The sequence below is a fragment of the Excalfactoria chinensis genome, chromosome 6 (genome assembly GCF_039878825.1).
Source record: "Excalfactoria chinensis isolate bCotChi1 chromosome 6, bCotChi1.hap2, whole genome shotgun sequence".
Taxonomy (NCBI): Eukaryota; Metazoa; Chordata; class Aves; order Galliformes; family Phasianidae; genus Excalfactoria; species Excalfactoria chinensis.
The window spans coordinates 25,781,137-25,803,342 of NC_092830.1; the positions used below are offsets into that span (position 1 = coordinate 25,781,137).

Sequence of the window (22,206 nt, forward strand, 5' to 3'; positions counted from 1 at the left end):
ACCTCCCCTGACCTTGAGAACAAATTCCTGAAGGCCAGGGCGAAATTTAAGTCTCTTTTTCTTGGAGCTAGTGTGAGATCTTGCCCACCCAGTGCTCCCTGGAGGATAGGCTCTCGGGATGTTCACCTTTTATTTTTTATTATCTCTTGTGTAGGCTCCTTGTTTGCATGAATGAGACTCTTGGAGGGTGGAAGGGAATCCCTGGTAGCCTTTTAAAGGGGCTCTAAGTGTCTAAGCTATTGAGGGCTCTGCTGAGTGTTGATTAGGACTAAGCCCTGAAGAGCTGCTAATGTACATTCCTGTGTGATAGGCACCAGATAGTGTGCTCTGAGCAATATTTTTAACCTGTTGGAGATAGGGATGCCTTAAAAGAGTTAAGCTTTTCTGCTGCTTTTGCTGACACTAGGTGCTAAATTCCCCACTGACAAGAATAGCCTGCAATCCTGGGCATTATCAACAAACAAACAAATAGGGCACTCCCAGCTTTGAAGTCCTGAAGTGAAACATTGGGGGTTGGTTACAGAGAACTGAGGAGCTCAAGTTCCATGAGCCAAGAATGAGGGCAAGGTGGGGAAAGTGAAGAACACAAGCAGAGGCCCCAGTAAGACTTTATAAGGACCCAGAAACAAAGGTAGCTGGGAGGGTGAATTTGTGGATGGAGATGTGCATGTATTTGCTGATGGGGGAGGAAAGAGATCTCTCTAACATTGTCAGTGAGCAAAGAGAGGCCTCTGAAAATGGCCTGGGGTACGCTTAAGAAATTTGGTCCAGTTGGGATGGCTTTATACAGAACTACTTTACAGGCTAGTGAACAATTAATTTTGTAGACAATATGAACGGAAATATTTTTAGGGATGGCACAGAGTCTTCCCACATTATTAAAGGGAACAGCAGAGATCCGATCAAATCTCACTTCTTGCTTATTTAACTGCTGAAGCTGAGAAATCTCTATGCTGAATGCTGCCCGAGACTGCGTGTGGTGATGGAGGTGCTTTCTCTGTTCCCTGTGGTGAAGCAGGATGGAAAGTCATACTCATAAGCTGAGTCATTGTAACATTAAGTGCTTCTTTCTGCCAGTGACTGAAAGCTCTGCTCCTCCGAAATAAGTAATGGGAATTCAGGGAGAGGATATGAGGGAAGATGAGCAAGGCAGTTTTGGCAGCTCTTCCAGCACTGCATTAGTGGTGTGCACCCTACCTTCTGGGTTACATGGCATAACATACGTCTCTCTCTTTAGGTTTGGTCCCTGTCCGCGGGCAGAGTCGGACAGTGTCTACATACAGTGCAGACAGAGGATCGAGTGTGGTCCATTGCTATCAGCCCATTATTAAGGTAACCGAGCTCTCTTTATTCCCAGTTTCCGACAGAAAGAAGTTAAGGAGTTGGATAAGATGTATACCTGCAAATGTTTTTGAGGCACCAGTGTGACACTTTAGGGCCTTGCTCTGGGTGGTGGCTGATCAGGTGCTTGTGCCTGCAGCAGCAGTTCAGGGAAGAGCGTGTAATCTTTGTTCTCCGGCACAGCAGAGTGGTCCCTTCAGGAGGAGCTGCAAAAATAGCCCTGCATTCCTATTACTGTTCTGGGACCTGTTCATTCCTACTTGTGGAGCAAATTTTCTGTCTTGCTCTGCCTTGCTAGTTGGAAGCAATGAGCTGAATCTCTTTGAGGTTTTCTGTACTGTAAAGATGCCAACTTGTGCTCTCACTCTGTGGCAGAAGAGATGCCAGGCAAAACTCTGTTTTTTTGGCTTGGGAAAGTTGGAACTGTGTGCAATGGTTAGCACTCAGTTTTCAGGGTAAATTGAGCATACTGAACTGTGGAAAGTAGTAGAGGTCAGGGGTGAGGTTTTCCAATCTCCACTGCATATATCTCTATGCTTCTAATGGAGGTATTATATTACATGTAACTTCAGCATGGAAAGTAAGGGCAGTACCTGTACCAGTGTCTTCCAAGGTGCTTTTCAAGGTGATCCCATTCTTGAAGAAGTGAAAATCTGAGAAATTCAAACTCTTCTTGTTAAAATCTTATACTGACCTGCTTATATTGGTGATCTAGCTTTCTCTTTCCACTGTTAAGCTGATCTTCTGCATGCAGAAGAGATTCTTACTTAGCCTTCCTCAAAGGAAGGGAAGGAAGAGCTGTTGTTGCTGTCCATGTGATGTCTGCAATGAGCGAATTTTAGACTTTGCAATAGCAAACTATTTCCCATAACTGCTGACTTCATCAAGTGTCTGAGCTTGTTTTGCAGGCAGCAGAGACTTAGTGGTACAGAGCAAGTGGCATTGTCAGGGAAGTGACCTCAGGGTCCACTGTGATTTTGCCCTTCCACCGTCCCATTGCTCCAAGTGTTTGGAACAGATCATGTTTTTGAAAAGTGCCATGTGCATTAATGCTACTGCAAGATGTTAGGTAGAAGCCTCTTGCCGTCTTCTGTGCTATAAGGGCCCCTTTTCTGGCAGACAGGCTCTGGCTCTTACACCATGTCTGGTTAGAGCCCAGTGGCATGCTGCTTCCTGCTTCTAAGTGATGACCTACTGATGTGGCCTCTTGTCAGGACAGTGTTCCTCTCCATGGTGTGCATGCTGCACACACTCCTTGTCACAGTATTTACCCACTGTCTCCTCACTCCCCCCTTTCCTCCCTGCAGGGTGATAAATGGGAGATAGTGGAACAGCTACCCTATGAACAAGTAAGCCTAAATTGTGTACTCTTTATTTTATGAGACTGTGGACTGAACCAGCCTCCCCCAGTAGCTAGCCCTACTTCTCCCTGCTCTATCTAGCTCCTCCATATTTTGGGGAGGGGGTGGAGAATTAGAGCCAATTAGCCACGTCATTAATTCTTCAATTTGACGGCTGATATAGCAGGGGCCTGAAACACGCTGCTGACCTCGTATAATGGGAACCCTGCTCCTTAACATATTGACGATGGGAGAAGTTAATTAAAATTCCACAGAGAGAAGGTGTCGGCTAACCTATAAACCTGTCGCTTCTCAGAACAAATCACAGCCATCCTAGAAGAGAGAGAGGATCAGAGCAGGAGGGCATGTGGTGGGGGAGGGCCAGGGCAAGGGGCAGAGGAGATGAATTTTTCACTAATAGGTTTTATTGCTTGCTGTCTAATGAGGGTAAGTATCAAAAAGACAATATTTGGTTTCTAGCGAGGTCTGTTTTGGGGAGCTCTGTGGTTTTATTTGCAAGGGCCCATATTTCACCCATCTGCATTCTCTATATGCTTGTCTGTGAAGCTTTTCCTCCCCTGTAGTCGCCGTCCTTCTGCCTTGGACATCGAATGCATTTGTTCCTCAGTAAGGCCGAATGTGGCTTGTAACCTCCACTTCCTCCTAAGTGTTTGACATGGCCCCGACTCACCTTCTCACGTGCTGGTGTAAACTTGGAGCTCCTCCATAAGAATGGATAGTGATGCTGGTGTAGAACTGCTGTGGAATCAGGCTCCAACCACAGAAATATTTTGGCCCATCATTGTTCAGAGTCCACTAGTTCTCTCTACTGTGTATGGACAGAGCTTGGGAACAGCTCAAAGCAGTTGTGTGCAATGGGGTAGAGCAGGGAGCTTCTCTACCTCCAGCCATTAGAAATTGCTTTGGAGAGGCTGCTGTTTCCTGGCCTGGAGGTCTGCCAGAGGAAAGACTCTCTAGGGTAGTCAGGGCTGTGTTCTTACTGAACCTCAGCTGTTAATAGGCAGGAGTGAAACTTTTCTTCTTGCTTTTCAGTGATCTCTTTTTCTGTCACTGAAGCTTCATTAATATCCCATGTGGTCCTGAGCCACAGCTGGGATTTCTGCTCTCAGTTGTAATCCTGCTCTGCAGGGCTGCTGCTCTGATAGACAGTGCCCATACTTCCATACTAAACTTAAGTAGGCAGGAGCTAGACCAGTGCATCCCCAACAGGAGTGTGTATAGTGACATCACAGTGGTGCTGCTAGGGACTGGTCAGGGTGGCTTCTACAGCCACGCAGTTGCTTTGCCCAGCATAGGTATCTGTGCTCATAAGTGCCGCTTTCCTGACTTTAGGCATCCCTTTCAGCTCTTTGTATGGTGATGCTGGGCTGAATGCTGGGAGGACCTGCAAGTGGAATGATGCCATTAAGGGAGAAGTAAATAAGGAGTAGTTTTGGAAAAGAAAAAAAAAAAAAAAAAAGAGTGATAGGAATAGTAGATCTTACAGTGGGGAAAAAAAATGTGATTGGTCTTTTGGTGGAGGTGCCTTCACATCAATGTATGCTATTGGAGCCTTATTCTTTTAGGGCTCCCTAATAATATCCTGCAAGGTAGTGGGGATGAGGAGAGCACTGCTGCCTTTTTTGGGTTTTTAGCAGGTGTTTTGAATGGCTGTGCTGGTCAGTGCAATTGGGAAAGCAGGTCTTACATTGCCTGTTGCATCAAAATTACAGAAGTATCTTATAATTATATCCATCAAAACAGGATGCCTCAGCTTGCTCTGACAAGTGCTTAGTTGGTCTCCAAGGCTATTCTTCTGCACAGGTGAGTAAAATACTCTCCTTACACAAAACTGTGTTTCTTAGCTGCTTGTAATCCCCTTCCCCCAGCTCAATTGCCTTTTGAACTCTGCATCATGCAGATGTTAAACTTTCATTTACTAGTGCTTACTGCAGTGACTTATGTGTGCTCAGGGACCAGGGCAAGCCTGAATGCAATGGACCAATTCAAATCTGCAAAGCAAGGCAAACCCAGGGATTTCTAGCGAAATAGTGGCACCTTCATGCTTTGTGATTCCTGAGGTGGCAGTAGCCAGGGAAGAGAAGCGACCACTGTGCACTGCCTAATTTGAGGGATAGGTTTATAGAGAAATGTGGTCCAATTGCTTGGCACTTATGGCTGCAGCAATATAAGTCCTTATGTATATAAACCCAGATATTTGTTGCACTACTGAAATGCAACTGTTTTTTTCCATAAATAAAGGAGCAATGCATTTTTTCCCCCCAATGATAGAGAAGCTCAAACATTGCAGGGGAAATGGGGGAAAAAAAACAAACCTTGATGTTAAATTTGTTGAGTCTTGGATTCAGAAATTCTTTGATGTTAGGTTTAAGAAAGTGTTCCAGTCCAAGCTGGCTTCTCTTGCAAGATCTAGCCACTAGAATTTGCTATCTAGATTTTAGCACATTTATGGTTTGACCTGATCTTCCTGAGTTGGACTCCAAATGTAGCAGATTAAAAACCAAGAAAAAAGATGATGGAGGCACAAAAATGGTGCAACTGGAGATAGAGAGGTAGGAGACATTCAGCGCAATCTAGCGGATCAACACAAACTGTAATGTGCCCTGTCATGGCAGAAATGTGTTTCTGGTGTGTAAGCCTGAAAGATGGTCTTCCTTTCCAGCTGTGTCATCTGGTCTACTGCAGTACATAACCTGTCCTTGCAAATGTACTGAAGGGCGGGTTAGCTTCAGAAGTTTGGTACCAAAGACAAGCTATCTGTGTTCAAAATGAGTAATCCCTCATGAGCAGCTGAATTAAAAAAGCTAGCTTGGTCTCTTATTTATGCAGTGTTGTAGCTGAAACCCAGCTCCTGTTGTTCTACAGGGTAGTTTGAATCTCTGTTAACCGAACTGCCACTCCTTTGGAATATTATGGGGAGATAATATCTTGGGAGACATCTGTCCCTGTGGACAACTTCAAACAAACTGTAAAATGTACCCAGAACGTGCTGGGGAAAGGAAGGAAGAGAAGGGTTACTGACTGGCTCTGTCTTCCATTGGGAAGAATCAAAATGATTCATTTTGAAGGCTGCTTTTTTTTTTTTTTTTTTATAATGGTTATCTGGAAACTTTTTGTGAAAATGGAACAGTCTGATTTTGCAGTTTGCATTAAAGCAAAACAACCCACGTGAGTCAGAACCACACCGCAATGGTTTTAACTGTACGAATGATGTCCTAATGTGCAGCAGTTAAAATGCTTAATAATGTTTCCCCCGCCCTCATCTCTTGCTCGGCTTTTATCAGTGGATATCCCTTACTGCATATCAAGATGAGCTGTTGTGGTGCTCTGTTTTGACCTAGCTTTGTGTAGTTAACCTCCCTGAATCTGCTAGGACATGGGGCAAATAACTGGGTTTCATTCTGGTTTGTGCATTGCCAGCAAAATAGCAGGCAGCAATAGTTCTGCTGTCCTTAGGGATCTCTTGCAGAGTCTGGTCGGTTTGAATAATTGAGAGGGGACTCTGACCTGCAGCTGTTTCTTAAGCAGGAGCAGGAAGGGCTTTACTCGACTGTGAGATCCCTGGGTGTACTTGCAGACTTAGTGGTGGTGTTAAGTACCATCTCTTACTGACCTCAGAAAGTGATCTGTGCAGACTTCTAGATACATGCAATAATCATAACTAACTTGGTGCTCTTTCACCCCCAAGCTGAAGAGCAGGAAATGAGTATCGGTTTCTCTTTCCAGTTTCTACCATCTGGAGCTAAAATGACACCTGTGTCTTATCCGTGTGCCCTGACTGTTCCCTTGATGAAGGGGAGAAGAATTTGTTTTACTTTCTTAATTGTGCGATAATGATTTTCTTTTCCCTTCTTCACATGGGAGAACATTTGAATGTACACATACTCTTTCCATCTCCTCCAGTAACACGCGTGCAAACAATTCCGTATCACACGTGCTGGCAAACTGTGCAAGTCGCCATTCTCCAGTTTCTTTGCTTTGCACATTGAAGTTCACATGACTTATGACGTGCTCCCTTTTTGTCACTTTTGGCTGATAGTCTAATGTATATATTGTCTCTAACAGTGTGAATTGGCTCACTAGTGGCTGTAGGCAGGTGAGCAGGCTCTGGGAGGCAGTAGCTGAGTTAGATCTCAGACATCTGTTTCTAATCCTTTGGAGCTGTGTTGCATATTGAGTCTTTTTCTTTTTCTTTTTTTTTCCCCTGACATTTTTTTTCATCTTTTGCCTTGCTTGAGGGGAAAGTCTGTCTCAGAAAGCTTGGGGGAAGCATCTTTATTGTGCTGCATGGTTTGCACAGGAAAATCTGTGTCTGTTTAATCAATGTGACAGAAGAAACTTAGTTAGAGGGGCTGACAGCCTTATGTCCTGAGGTTTCTATTTCCAGTTTGAATCGTTTTCTCTTTGCTTTTTAAACTTATAGGAGGAGAAGGTAACTTCACCAGACCTCAGCTGCTGTTTACCTTTGCTTGGCTGTGCAGTGTGCCTTTGTTTTTCCACCTTTGATCAGTGTCCTGCCGACAGATAATTTAGCAATTGCATCCCAGGGTGGAAGTGTGGAGTTAATGTTAAAATTAGTTTTTTTTTTTTCTCCTTTCCTAACTTCTCTGGCTGATGGAGCAGAGAAGGAGAGAGGGGAGTTGAAGGGGGCCATAAATTCTAGACCTGGTGATTCTGCTCCTTGTAGAGAAAGGAAAGCCTCTGATGTCTCTTCAGCACTTTCATTAACATTTAAATTAAGGGTTTGTTTTTCAGGCGGCTTCAGAGTCACCGTCCTTTCATAGCTTGACACATGGAGGCTGTTCTCTCCCTCTCTTTCTCTCTCTCTCTCTCTTTCTCCAGCTTGCAAATCAGTGTACAGCAGTAATCACTGCCCTATTTTCTTTTTTTTCTCTTTTTTTTTCTGATCTCTTGTGAGGGCAGCGACCTGACAAGCTGTACCAGAGGTTCAAAGAGAATCAGAGACAGAGCGCAAAGGTAGGTGGGCAGGAGGATGCCAGGTTTCACTCCTACAATTAGAGTGGTGTCTGTTCCCTCCCCTGCCTTTCAAAGAGTCACTTTTGGGGGTGGGTAGGGACAGAAAGGGATGGACCTTTCTTGCTTGGTGAGAGCCCCAGGTGCAGGTGCCTCTAACTAGGCTCAGCTTCCACTGTTACTCCTCCCAGATGAGGCTGGGGGGTGTCACTCAGAAGATGCAAGCTCATGCCCTGAGGTGGGAAGTGGAGTTGCAGTGTCCTAAGATAGAAGCCTAGCCCTTCCAGAGGAGTGTTGTTTCACTCTGAGGAGAGCAGCAGGCTGGTTCTCAGCTTGCCATTGCAATTTGAAACGAGGGAGATAGTGGTGATTATTGCCTTGAGTTAAGAAGCTCACCCCTGTCTTCTGTGCTGCAGCACTGAGGCCATGCCTGCTCTGCCTACTGCAGCTTACTGTAATGGTAGAGGAGATAGATGGTTTGGGTCTTGTCTTACAACAGCCTAAACAAGGCCATGTGTCACCATAGCTAAGGTGTAGGAGCTAGTGGGCTTAATGTCAAGGTGAAAAAAAAAACTCTCTTCCACCTGAATCTGTAAGTGTGTGAGAGCAAAGGAACAAGGAGACAGTATTAGGAACCTGATAGCTAACTTCCAAATTAGAATTTAATGGAAGTGATTTGCAGTACAGAAGCAATGCAGCAGGATTTGTGTAAACGTTGTGAACTACAGTCTCCATTCCAAGCTCTTTTGGAATCTCCTCCCTCTCATCTCCCCCCCAGGTGATCACCACTGCCTCCTAATTTCTGTGGGCTCTCAGGCAGAAGTTAGGGGACTCAGAGAATAAATGAACCAGTGCCTTTCATGAGCTAGATCTCGACAAGTGGTGGAGGAACTTGAGCCAACACAGGAGTGAAGTGTTGAGTATAATGAAAGATGCAGCTTTGCTGTCACACTGCTCTTGTCTACAACGTCAGATTTGCTTGCCCTTCACTAAGAGATACACTTTGAAGGACACCAACAGGATGTGACAGCAAGCTAGCAGTGGGATTGAGAAAGGGGATTGCCTACTTGCTGGTAGATATGGTGCATCAAGATGGGTACCAGAAGTTTCTGCTTCACCAGCATTGGCCTTATGTGTGTATTGGTGGTGGTGGCAGGTATGATTTGTATCACATAGCTCTTCTGGATGTTATTCAAAATCATATACTGACAAACATGCTGAAAAATGTTTGTTATGGAGATTGGTTTGTTTTGTTGTTTTTTGGCTTTTGTTTTTTGTTTTTTTCTTTTTTGTGTGAGTTACTACAGACTACGGTCTGTCACTTCTTGTGTCAGTGCTGTCAGGTTGAAGCAGTACTGTGCCACTGACCAGGCCATGGTGTCCCTCTGACAGTGAGTGACACAGAACAGCTTTCCAGGGACAGGTGATCTTGTCCAAGTGCTCTGGAGCTGTTGGTGGGATGTGCTTCTCTGATCCTATCTGACCCATACTCTGTTTTGTACCACCCATCTGGTTCTCTGTTGCTCCAAGTGGGTCCTATCGCTTCTCTGTTAATTATTTCTGCATAGTCATAATATCTACCACCATCAAAGTCTTCTAGGTAGCTTCATCCTGTGTCATGCAAGGGAGATTAAGGACACTCTGTACTGCTAGCATCTGTCCACTCTTCCAGGTGCTTTTGGAAGCTCATAGACTCGTGCCCAGTGAGTGTTTCCTTTTCAGAGGCTGTGCTGGATGATGGACATGTTTATGAAGCTCACAGCCTGCAAAAACCAAAGCTATTAGGAATGGGAAGAGGATGCTTAGTACTTGTCACGCATGGTCCTTAATTATTGCTTCTGAACCACCTCTGGTGTGGCTCGATCTGTAACTATTCAGTGAGGAGAGCTTTTAATTTAAGCTCTCCTGAAGCTGAATACATGGAGGCCAGCTGAACTCCCTAGTGGCACTCAGAACAAGTGTGCCGTTGCACTAACTGGGTAACTCCTACTGAATTCTCTTAGGAAGCTCCACTGTATTTATGGGTGGGGAGAGTGGGGGGATGCCTGCCCTCCCACCTTCCTCCATGTTGTCTCAAAGGGCCCTGGTGCATCTTTGATTAGGTGTAGGTCAAAAGAATTTCCACATCGTGACCTTAATAACTGGGGTTGATTGGCAGGTGGTCTGCGGAGAGGGAGCAGCCTGTCCCTTTCATCTCCCTTGGTGCCGTGCTGGGACAATGGGCCAGCATATTTTCCTTGTTGTTCCTCATTTGAAAAGGGTCTGGTATCTCTACTAGGTACCTGTGACATGGGGGTCTTGATTGGGGTCTCATAAAGGGCCCTGTCAGTGTGTCCAAAGGCCAGGAACACAAAAGCGATCAGTGGGTGGGGGTCTCAGCTGACCACTGAAGAAGGGAGGGGAGGGTCCTGGAAGCAGTGGAGGGAGAAGCAACCCCTGATGGGAGACCTTAAAGGGGGGAGGGAGGGAGGAGGCGGCCCATTTTTGTCCCGAACTCATCAAGCACATCTGCAGAATTGTCCCAGCCGCTGCCTCCCAGTTTCAAAAGAAAATGATCGTTTGATAAACCGTCCTGATTCACCACTTTCTCACAAGGGAGGGAGACCCACCTTTGACCTCTATGATTTCACATTGGGCCCAGCTCCCCCCCATCCAATTGCTGGAGAAACTTTGAAATGCATCCCTTGCGTCCCCTCTCCTTCTCTCTCTTTCCCTTTACACTCTTTTTTTTCCTCTTTCTTTTCTCTCCCTCCTCCTCTTCTCCCCACCCCCACGTTCCCCGCTCTCCCCCTTTGTAAAAAAGCAGGCGTACTGCTTTGGAGTTTAGGCAAGTAATTAGTAAAATCTTTTCTGCAGCACAATAAAACCACAGCGCTTGGCCCACATCTTCCCACAATTTACATACTCACAGGCATTTGCGAAAACAGGTGGCATTCCCAGTGCATCGCTGCCTATGAACATCATTTGGAAGGCAGGGAGGGGAGGGTGCTGGGACCCGCTCGCTCCTGCAAGCTATAGGAATGTGCATGAATATATTAAAATGTTTTCACACAATGCTTGTATTTTCCAATGGGAAGAGGCATCTTCTGGATGAAAGGCAGCCGGCCCAGACACAGGCCTCTTACAAGCGCTCTTTCCCACTCAGGGTTTGTTCGCATGGACCAGATAGAGAGGAGACTGGTGGGGGAGGAAAGGCCAAGGGTGCTAGCTCCGAAGAGTAAATCTTTGTGTGCCTCCTGCCCACTCCCTGTTTGTAGACCCAGAAAGTCGAGTTATGAGAGAGCAGTGTCTGCAGAGGGGGCATAAGGGGGATATCTTTCTGCAAAGGCCTTTGGAGGCACTGCAAATGTACAGAGGAAATAGCTTGTAATGGAGCATGTAGCTCTCTGACCAACAGGATTCAGTGGCTGCAGCAGGAAATGACTGAGAGGGAGCTGGCTGTCTTGGGCAGTATTAGCAAAGTGCCTATTAATAACAGAAAACATTTTTGCAGTACTTTCCCAGCTTCATTTTATTGTCCAAGAAGTGGCGGATCAGTGCTCAGACCATGCAGCTCATTTGACTGTCCGTCTTTCCAAGAGGACTCTTGAAAGTCCAGACTCTGCCACAGGTAGAACCCAGGAGTTCTTCCTCCGCTTCATGTGGAGTCTGTTCTGCTGTGTTGCCTCCTAGGAGGGTCTTTGGACTCTTTGAGTGTTGGCAAGCAATGTGTGGCGAAACCTGTGTCTAGAGTGTGCAACAGGGATTTCCCTTCAAATCAAAGAGGATCAAAGGAGAGAACTGAAGGGAGGTAGAAGCTGAACAGAAATAATGAATAGATAAGCTTAGGAGCAAGGTGTGTGTGTTGTGGAGACCTGGGTTCAGCCCCAGGGTTACTGTTTTATTTGGGAATATTCTGGCAGGATGCAAAGAGACCTTGTGGGAAAAACTGAGGTAGGATAGTGGCTGGATTTTATTTACTTACTTTATTTATTTAAGTGGGAAGGACCCTATAATCTTTGAGGGAATTAGTGTGCTACTACTGGGGTGATCTGGATGTCCATCCCGTGTGTGCTACAGGTATGGTCCTTGCATAAAGCTCTTCTGGGCAGGCTCCTGTCCAGATTGGTTTCTCCATCCAGAAACGTGCCAGCACACATCACAGTTGCCTGCAGGAGCTATTCCAAGGCCGGTGCTTCCCATCTCAAGTCCCTGCTCCCAGAACAAGCTGTAACCCTTTAGGGATGAGTGGGCAGCACTGTACTGAGGCTTTCTTCTCAGCTCAGACAGCTTTTGTCATCCTTTCTGGCCAGGCTATCTCTGTGGCAGGTGGGGAGAGATTGCATTACCCAGCCCTGCAAGGAGCGAGACAATTCAGCATTTCAAAACCTTTTGCACCAGGGTATTCTTGTATGTCAGCTGTTCCTAAAATAGATCTGCAGAAGTAGGAAAGCTGTGTGATTCTGTTTCTCCCAGTTGGCCTGGCGCTGATCATAGTGGTGTTTGTCATGGTGCAAAGGTCTCTAACCTTTTGTTGGAAACAACCAACAACACAATCAGCAAGAGGGCCTACTTTTTATTTTTAATTATTGCCTTCCCAATTCCCTGCTCCTCCCCTTCATCATTCTGCATTTCTTAAAGAGGCAGTGGAGAGAAAAAAGGCTTTGGTTTTTGTTTGAGAAGGGGGTTAGGAAGGGCGACATGGCCCCTGCAACCTCTCATAGGGGTGTCTTGTCAGGGCGCGGCATGAAGGGCACAAACAGATCATAACCTTTAAAGGAAAATGTGATGGAGGGAAGAGATGAAAGCAGTGAAACAAATTAGATACATCTAGAGGGGGTGCTCAACTGGAGAAAATTAGCATTTCTTCCTAATTGGAGTGCAGGGCATTCCATTACAGGGTTTCATTACAAGGAGGGAAGCACTGGGCCTCTTTAGGGGATTCTACCTTGCCCTCCGTTCTTCTAAATTTATATATATACACATATATATGAATATTATATATATATATCATATGTATATATTTGGGGGAGAAATGAGAGAAGTCTGAAGTATTCGGAGTGAAAGTTTCATTCCAGTACAGGAAGAGCACCAGTCCTCTGTATATGAAGTGAAGGAGGAGATGACTGCGTGTGAAATGAGACACTAGTATTAGTTTTTGTGAAGAAAACTGAACAGTCTGCAGGAGGCTGCAGGTGACAGTAACTTTCTGATGCTATTCTTTATTCAGTTAAATTTATTACAGTATTCAAAGTGCATTAGTTTGGCCAAAGCATGGGGTTACATACTTTATGGTTAAGATCGGTAGAGTCAAATCAAATCTGTTGTAAACTGCATGTCAAGATCATGCTGTGCAAAACACTTATTCAAAGCATGTATGTCTGTTCCTGCTTCTGATTAGAGCTGTTGTATCCAAGAGGAGTTTGGAGTAGAAAACATCCTGTGGCTGCACTGGGGCTTGTGCATAGTTCTGCAGTCCAGAACTTGGCTTGAACCAACCCAAGAAATGGGCATGCATGAGTGTTCTTTGTATGTACTTCTTTACATATAAATTGGCTACAAAAGTAGTTCAGAGTGAATTCAAGGGGCAAAATGTCAGTGTTACATCTTTGGATTAGGAGTAGACGGAGATGGTTTCTTTGTTTCAAACAAAGATTATGTGCTTAATAGGAAGTGTGTGGGGAGAGAGGGGGGCGGGGGAAAATAGGAGCAGACTTGCTTCAGGTGCATAGCATGTAATGTATGTTGCTTTGCCGATCTACAGTTACAGCATTTACTGTTCCAGGTTGGGAGAGAGAACAGACCAGCATTGGAAGGTGTAAAAACAAGTGCTGAAGGATGGCTCCTGTCTGCACAGAAGGTGTTTCCTCAAATGGAGAGTGGGAGGATGTTAGCTGCAGCGCCTTCATCTTGGGCAGCCTCTGTTATCTGAATGCCCTGAAAGAGATTGTGGACAATATGAATTTATGGAATTCACAAATGTATGTCCCTAACTTAACCTTTCTTCTGAATTCTAGCATCTCCTTCAGTTCCCTTTGAGCAACAAGTCAGTTTCTGTATATAAGAGATAGCAAAGCTTATGAATCTGTAGCCTTTGCAAGACCAGGTTTTGCTTATGTCCATGCTGAACCTTAGCAGAGGATGTACTCAGTAATTGTGGGGGCAGATTGTGATCCTGTAAATATGAGTTTGCAAGGTCTGACCATTAGGAGCTGAAGGTTAGAATCTCATTGATGTGTACTGTCTGCCCATAGCTCTGGGCACAGGAAAGCTTTTGCTAGATTCAGCTGTATCATACGTCATGTCTAGTGTACCTCCTGGCTTCAGCATCTGGAGAAGACAAGCCTGAGGCAGACAAGCTGGAAGCTGCATTTTTAAAACAGTTTTCTTCCTCATGTTCCTATGCACACCCCAACTAATGGTTTAGTACTGTCTGAAAAGATGAAGCAAATGGTACTTTGTATTCATCGTGCCTAGACATGCTTGTCACGCTTATCAGCCTGGAATCGCAGAGCATTTAGCATCCTCTTTGTTGAAAGCATTTAAACCTACACATAGAAATGTTCTCAAGAATGAAATCTTCCCATAAACCTGGTGTGTCTCAGGCCTTTAGTTAAACTAAGCCTTTGCTCTGCTTGATGGCTTTGGGAGCTTTCTGGTAGTAGAATATTGGAGTGAAAATCAGCTTCGACTGGACATACCTTGGATTTTTAGAGTACGTGTATGAAGATGCTCTGTTTCTTTGGCATGATGCACAGAGCGTAACACTGCCCAAAGGAGTATCTTCAAGACTAGAGGAAGAAGTGTTAAAAATGAGAACACTGCTCAGTGATGAGCTTCTTCCATTTGAGGTCTGGCACACATCAGTATATTGTCTCCTATTCCAGGCCTCTCCAGACCCCTCAGTTCTCACAAAAGTTGTGTGAAAAACTCTTTAATATGAGCAAATGCATCAGAGACGGTCTGGCTCTACATTAGTAAACCAACCTGCTTTTGAAACACTAGGGGAGGTAGAGAGGGATTTGAGAGGGACCAGTGAGGCTGGAGTTTGAAAAGGAACAAGTGATTGGAGAAGGCTGACAGGCTTAAAAAGGGAGACTAGTTCCTATGGAGAATGGGAATGTCTCCTCAATTTATGCAATTGTGCACCTAGCTTGTGTGCTGATATTCTATAAAAGACAGAATACTAGGGTGTCTCTTGCCTGTTACTAAGCTTCAGCTTCTCCAGATAACTGGGTCCTTTCAGAACTCATTTTCTTTCACAACACTGCAAGGGCATTCCAGGTTGGAAAGTCTATTCTCTATAGTGTTGTCCCCATGTGCTGTAGTTCATTAGGATTACTCAGGTCTTCTCTGACTTCCTTCTCACCTGCAGGGAGCAGAACCATAGCAGATACTGTCTTGCTATAAAGATGTGTTGTGGATTCATGACATTCTGTTCACCATTTCTGCACATACCTGCTTGAGGAATATACTTACAGAGCTTTGTAGATAACCTGATGTTTCAAGATGTATTGCTATTTTGGGGTCAGGTGTTAAAGCCAGTTTTATGTGTGTTGTCCTGCCTAATTAGTAAATCTTTACCTCTGTCCTCTCAGATTGTTCCTCTAACTCTAGCCGTCCATCAAAGAGGACTTGAAATGAGGTTCTGCTATGGTTGGTAGACAGGGGCATCTAATGAAGAGAGAGAGAGAGCCCATTTCCTTTGAGAAGAGAGATCTGCACCAAGGTGATTGATAGTCCTAGAGATTTATTACTGTGGGGGCTGGGTAGAGGTTTTCGAACTAGAACCCAACAGGTTGTTTTTTCTTTCAAGGGGAAAAAGAAGTCTGGTGCTTGTGTGTGTACCTCCCTTCTCTCCCACCCCCCAAAAAGCAGAAAAGTAGGCCAAGGTAAAAAGGTGGACTGATCAGAGGAATCAATTACAGATTGAGCTGGACCAAGCAGCAGCTGCTACTTTTGCTGTGCTTGGTTTCTGATTCCAGGTGCAGCTGTCTTGAGTTTTGCACCTGTGCTTTTTGTGGTGATCTGCTTTAACCGTCCAGGCAGATTTAATGAGGGATAGGGATGGAGCTGGACTGTCTGATGGAATTTGTCTCTTCCTTCTTGTTTTTGGTCTTACTTGGAGTATTGATTAGTACACGTGGTCAAGATCATGTTTGCTAGTAATTAAGAGTGAGCTTCACAAGTGGGGCATCCCTGAGATGTGGTAAGCTCAGCATTTCCTCCCTGTGCAGCCTATGGCTGGAGTCCACAGAGATGCAGCCTAATCTGACCTAATAGTTCTTGCTTACCCACATGCTAAAGATCAGTGATGCCTTCAGCTGGGACCCTCCATACTTGCTGCAGAATCAAATACTGATAATGCTCATTTCAGTGGAGGACACGTGAGCAAGTTTGCTTCTGGCATTTTTTCGTGTGTGTGTTGGGACTTGCCAGAAAAAATGGTGCTTTTAATACTGTATTTTTGGATGAGGCTTCCAAAACTCTCAAAATGAGTGAGAATTGGGCAGGCCGTGGAAGGGAAAAGAGGAAACTGTGGTTTCACACTCCTGCCCGCAGAGCTGCCTTTGCATCTAGAGCTTCCCAGCTTTTATTCCTTGAAGTGTCAGAGGACTGACTGCCAGCACTTGTCCTACTTCACCTAGACATAGTGAGGGGCAGAGGACGATGGGGTATTTCATATCCATGTCAGGTATTTCTTGACATCAGAGGATGACTTGTTTTAGGGAATTCTCCATTCCATTTCGGACTTGAGATGTGTGCCTGACGAGGTTTCTTCCCAGTGCCCTCCAGTGTGATCCTTTCCATCCTACTGCATTTTCTGTGGCTTTTTTTTGGGGGGGCGGGGTCAATATTTTGACTTCTTGTCTTGTCCTTTCCCTGTTTCTGCTTTGCCTGATCCCTTTCCTGTCTTTACCTTGCTAATCTCATTTCTCATTTAAATTCAATGGTTCGTGGCCTGCCCTGCTACCCAGCCTGTGATTACAGATGCTTAATATCCTTATGCTTTAGATGTGTGTTGCCTGGTTGTTTAATGAAACCTTACCATGTTTCTGCACAGAGGGCTAGGAATATCCATTCTGGTGGATTTTTTTTCTCCCTCTGGTGCTTGTCCAAAACCAAGCATGTCCTGAACATGCAGATGGAGTATAGGGGCTTTGTCCAGAATCTTGGCCACTTAGGGGCCAATGTGCTCCAAATGTTTAGCGTGAAAGACCCTGAAGCAAATCACATTGCACAGGGTGAAGAGCTGGCAAGAGGAAAGTTGCCCAGAGCTTTAAGGGCAAATGAACTGAAGTTGTTGCAAGTGTGTTTGTATTGGGGCTGGAATGATCAGAGCAGGAAAGCTCGAGGAGTCATTTCATGGCTGAGTTGAACACAGATGAGGCTTTGCTTGCCTCCTCCACAAAGCACCTGTGTCTCCATGCCTCAGTGTCCTGGACCTCTTTGCATGCAGCATGTGGTACACACACACTTCTCCCCTTTCACCTTTCCTGCTTTTTAGCTTCTTAAAACCCTCTGAGCAGCATTTCCCCTCCCCCCTCAGTCCTCTCCTACTGGATAAGAATAACTCATTTTGACTTAATTTGGAAATTATTTGAATTTAAGTGATTGAGCTTTTTGCCTCTGTAAATGTGAACAGGTACAGCTGCATCCTCTGTGTGACGGGGAATCAGAACTTCTGTTTGTGGGAAGGTGATGAAAGTATATGCTGATTGAGAAGCCTTTCTTCATCACCCTGACCACTTTTTTTCCCCTCAGAATTCTGCTAGATTGGAAGGTTTGGATTTGGGCTGTGTGTGTCTGTGTGGGAAAAGGAATAAGAGAAATATAATGCCTGGCTTGTGGCACCAGGAAAACCGATTCCTCCCCACCCCTACCTTTAAACTGAAACATTCTTGGGTTTTAGTTGTTCTGGCAAACCTGAAAAGATTCACCCCTCCCCCTGACCTCCCTGGCATGCGAGAATTGCTGGCTTATTGAAAAGTCATTTTCTGTCATATATTCTAATGGAAAAGCTTAGATAAGCTCTGATTATATATGCATTTTTAAAAAAAAATAATAGTTGTTTCTGAAAACTCTGCCAGTCACGTCTGAAAATGTGTTGGGATTGGCTTTGGCAGTCGTGAGGCTTAAAAAATAGAAAGGAGGTATTTCTAAAATAGCAGATCCTTTCTTGCTTTGCATCATGATTCTTCAAACGTTTGCTACTCAGGGGTGTGTATCTAGGCTTTTCACCAAAGTGATGACAACCGGAGCCTTTACTTAAATCACTTTTACATCTCCCCTTGTGATAGAGTGTGAAGTTTTAAGAAGAGAAAGCCCTGGATTCTGTAAGGTTTGGGCAGTTTTGCATACCTTTTTCCAACGGTGTTGCGACTCTTTGGTAAATTTCTTTGTGTAGCCTTGAAACTGGCCTGGTCAGCTTTGATCTGCTTGCATTTATCTGTGGTTCCCGTTTCTCATATGCTGGTATTGATTTCATGGCAAGTATGTTTTGTTCTGAAGTGCTGAAGGTTGTTTTTAAGGAAAAAGTGTTGAGTGTTGATGAAGTGAGGACACGTGCTATCTAGCTGAACTCATCTCCATGGCAAATACTTTGAAGCTGGAAAAATTGGATTGAAATTCAGAATTAGACCTTTCTGTTGGAATCTTTAGTAAAAGGTGAAAGATGAAAAAGAAACCAGAATGTTTTGGGGTGGAATCATGCAACCTGCTTCTCCAGTTCACAACCTGCTATGGTTTTTGCTCACAGTTATGTATAGTTTTAGGCAGCTTGGGCGCTATGGGTCTATGCCCTAGGAGCTGTGCTGCCTGTCTCCTTGCTACTTATCAAGTCTCTTCCTTTTAGTCATGATTGTTGTGACTGTGTCATCTCTGAGGGTTTGCTCAGTGCTCCTATGTAACTGGTGCTATGATGAAAGCAATGGGCTTGTTTTCACTTGGCTTCTTACCGCATATTCCTCATTGTAGATTAAGGACTGAGCTTTAAGACTGGGACAATTCTTGTTTTTCAGTAGAATACTGCAGTCATAAGGGGCACAAGAAGAGATTGTTCAAAATACAATTCATCATAAAAAAAAAACCAAACAAACCCCAAAATCCAAACTGTATTTATTGCAATGGAGGTACAATCACTAAGTCAGCTGAACAGGTTTAACTTGTCTACAGCCCTAGGGCTGACCAATTAAGACAAATATTTCAGTCCTGAAGAGAGCTGTGATAATTCATAGAACACATAGATGACCCTGTTACAGGATGCCAGACGGGTGAACACTCTGGCGTGGCACAGGAGCAGATGTGCTGCAAGCCAGGTTGTTTGGCCACTCCACAAGCTGAAAGCAATGTTTTCTGGTAGGTTTTGCAGAAGCAAAGGCTTGTAACAGAAAGATAGCTTGCGTAACTGAGGTCATACTATGAAAAGCGATTTTGCTTTGCTAATGGGAAATGGCTTAGCAAAGAGGGAACCTGGAGCCTGTCCTCCTGATTCTCCTTGTTGCCTGACTCTGGGCACGTGTGCTAGAGGATCTGTCCTTGGCACGGTTCTTTCTATCCTGTCTGGGACCTGTGATATCCAGTTTATTTTCCTTAGGCCTCTTGCCTTTCCTAATCTCAGTGCAAAGGTACTGGACTGGAAATCCTTCTCTGGCAGCAGACACTATGCCAAGCCTTCAAGAATCTGTCATGCATTGCAGCTCTTCAGATGTGCATCGTTGGATTTCTTTCCTCCTTTACCCCTTTTTAGCATCTCCCACTGCCCCATTTTGCAGACTGAGGGTAAGATGCACTCTGTGCATGTTCCACTGCACCACCAGGCTGCAACCCCCTCCTCCTCACCGCAGCCCCCAAGAGGCCTTTGTCCTCCTGTTGAGAGCAGCCCCTGTCCCACCGTTCCCACATGGCACACCCTCCCTGGCAGCCCCCTCCCCATTCAGTGGTTTGGGCTGAAAGAACCTTGGCTAATTACGCTGGGCTGAAAATTACCACTTTGCTGTGTTCTCCTGCTGCTGGGCCCATTTGTGTGGAGCCTGTAGTTAAGAGGGAACAAAGCCCCCCCCCCGTGGAGCCAGGCAGGCCCCAAGTGTGAAGCTACAGGTACTAGCAAGAGGGGAATGAAGGGAATAATTACCAGCTTCTCCAGGTGAAAGCCCCGTTAAAACTTCAATAAGCCAATTAGGGGCCAGGGTGTGTGTTGAGGGGAGAGTCTCCTGCACCTATAAGTGATTCCCACCAGGCAATTAACTGAAATCATTTCACGGAGGGGAGGGGAGGATAAGAAATAGCCCTTAGAAATTGTCTTGGGATGAGGGGGGAGCAGAAACAGCATGACTGCTGCAGTGGTCCTCATGTGCTCCAACCGCCTGGCTCACTGTGTGGCCCAGAAGTGTTGGTGGGGAAAGGGAGGAGGAAGGGAAAACGGCTAAGAAAAAGGAATCGCTGGAGCTTTACACCTGGGCAGGCTTTGAGAAAGCGAGGGCTAGAGCTCAGGGCTTCTGGTAAGGCTGTGTGTGGGCCCAGAGGGACTGGGCTTCAGGGAGATGGGATGTGGGTATGGGTCAGGTGTCTGTCCCATGTGTGCCAGGGAGAAAGGATAAAGGTGTTGAGCCATTGGGAGCTGATTGGTACAGGACATGAAGGCTAGTGGTGGAAGTGTAGGTAGGTGAGAGCTGAGATCTTCCAGAGATGATCTGTAGGTGCCCTACCTTATCCCAGAAGCAGATGGTGTCCAGTGGCTAAGACTTTTGCATGAATCTCATACAGGGACTGTGTTCAATTGAGTCAAAAAAGCCAGTATATTGAGCAAAGAAGGAGACCTTATGAAGTTGCCTTGCACATCCCTTGTGTTGTTTTGCTAATGGCATGTGCTGTAGTCTGAGGATAGGGCTGGCTATGTGGTGGATACCTAGCAACAATATTGTGTATTCTGCAAGGTCTGCTCCAAGGAGGAGGGCAAGAGTAAAGTGTGGGAGGAGGTTGCTTTTTTCTTTCCCCCCCCTTTCTGTGGTAACTGTAAAAATTTGAGCATTGGTTGGGGATTGAGTTTGAGGATGCAGGAAGTTCTCATACAGAAAACTGTGCAGACCAACCACTCCATGCCTGGTAAACCCTGAGTCTGGGGAAGGAGGAAGGCTAATGGAAGAGTATTGGACATACCATGCTAGGAAGTATTTTACACCTGCAAAAGTATAAGGACTGAAGAGCAACGACTGCAGAGTGGAGGTGTCCAGGTTGGGTAGCAGCTACTAATCAACTTGCTGGAGTAGAGGGGAATTATTCTGCTATGCTGGGAATAGGATCTTTGGAGATACAAAAGGGCTACTATATCCTCCAGCCTGCGTGTCTCTGAAGTCTAGAGGAAGACATGAAGGTAGAAGCCAAGAGAGGTGGCTGGAGCTGATCTTCTCTCTGCTCTGAGACATACAGTAAATGATGTGGGAGACAATGACGTGAGCGTTTCTTCTCTCAAATGTGCTGGAGTTCTGTCTCAAATGTGAGCCTTCTCTGTTTCAACCCAGCGTCTTTACAGTGCCCTTCAGTACAAAATGCAAATGTCTTCTTTCTGGGGACCGCTTTCCAGTTGTCCACTTGAGGCTCAAGGCAACATGTAAATGAGTTATTGGCCTGTCTGCTGGTGCCTGTGTCACTGGTCTTCTTGCCAGAACACAGCAGTTCCTATTTTAAACATTGAGGTGTTCATGTGGTCATATTTACACATTTTCTTTTCTTTCTGTGCTGAGACCCTGGTTGGGGTATCCATGAGGACGAGGCAGAGCTCTTCTGTAGCTTCTCTGTGTGCTGTTTACGATGCATATCTGGAACACAGTTCAACCCTGAGCTGGCTGATGCCTTGGGACACACTATGGCATGCACACGAGGCTGAAGGAAGCAACAGCAAACATGCCAACACTTTCTAGTCTGTTTGTGGAACAAGTCTGGTCATTTGCCTCCAGCTGCAGGTTCTCTTTGGCAATATTATTCAGTGCTGAACAAAGGTGAGGCTTATGCAGCCATGGGTCTCTGTTGCTCAGATGAACTCAGTCCTGTTATTGAGTTGAAATGCAGGAATATTTTACATGTATGCAAGCACTTGAGCCCAAATGTAAGCTCAGCTCTAGAGCACCCCAGAAGTTCTTTTATTCTTTTAAGTTTGGATTTGCAGTACAGGGACCTGAGCAGATTACCACAAGCAGACTCCTGAAAGTAGACTTTGACAAGGTAAAGGGTGGATACCCTTGAGCCTAGAAAAGTAGCTAGCAGTGCAGATAGGAAGTGTTTAAGTTGGTGTGATGCATCTTGTTTTCCTTGCACTGAAGGTCTGGAGCTGGAGCACTGCATGGCAGGATGCAGGAAGAGTATGGTACTTGGAACAGGAAGGACAGCAAGGCTCTTGGGGACTGAAGAGTGTGGAAAGAATTAATCTAGAGCTGAAAGCCTGAGTGATATTGCAAGGAAACTGAATGCAGCTTGCACGTGCTATTTCGGGTTTTACACGGTTAAGTGTCATGAGACTCTTTAGCCTTTTCAGCCCCATCTTCTTCCAAATAGA

General features: G+C 45.3%; 1 protein-coding gene across 2 annotated transcripts in view; it reads left to right on the forward strand.

Annotated features, from left to right (window-relative positions):
- The window catches only part of FBXW4 (F-box and WD repeat domain containing 4), a 59,055-nt gene that overhangs the window by 16,276 nt on the left and 20,573 nt on the right, over nt 1–22,206 (forward strand). For both annotated transcript variants that reach the window (XR_011904127.1, XM_072340659.1), the window contains exon 5: nt 1,238–1,332. Coding sequence is in view for 1 of the 2 variants with exons in the window: in XM_072340659.1 (XP_072196760.1) it covers nt 1,238–1,332 (95 nt within the window). In the remaining variant the exon portion in view is untranslated. The remainder of the gene's footprint in view (nt 1–1,237; nt 1,333–22,206) is intronic.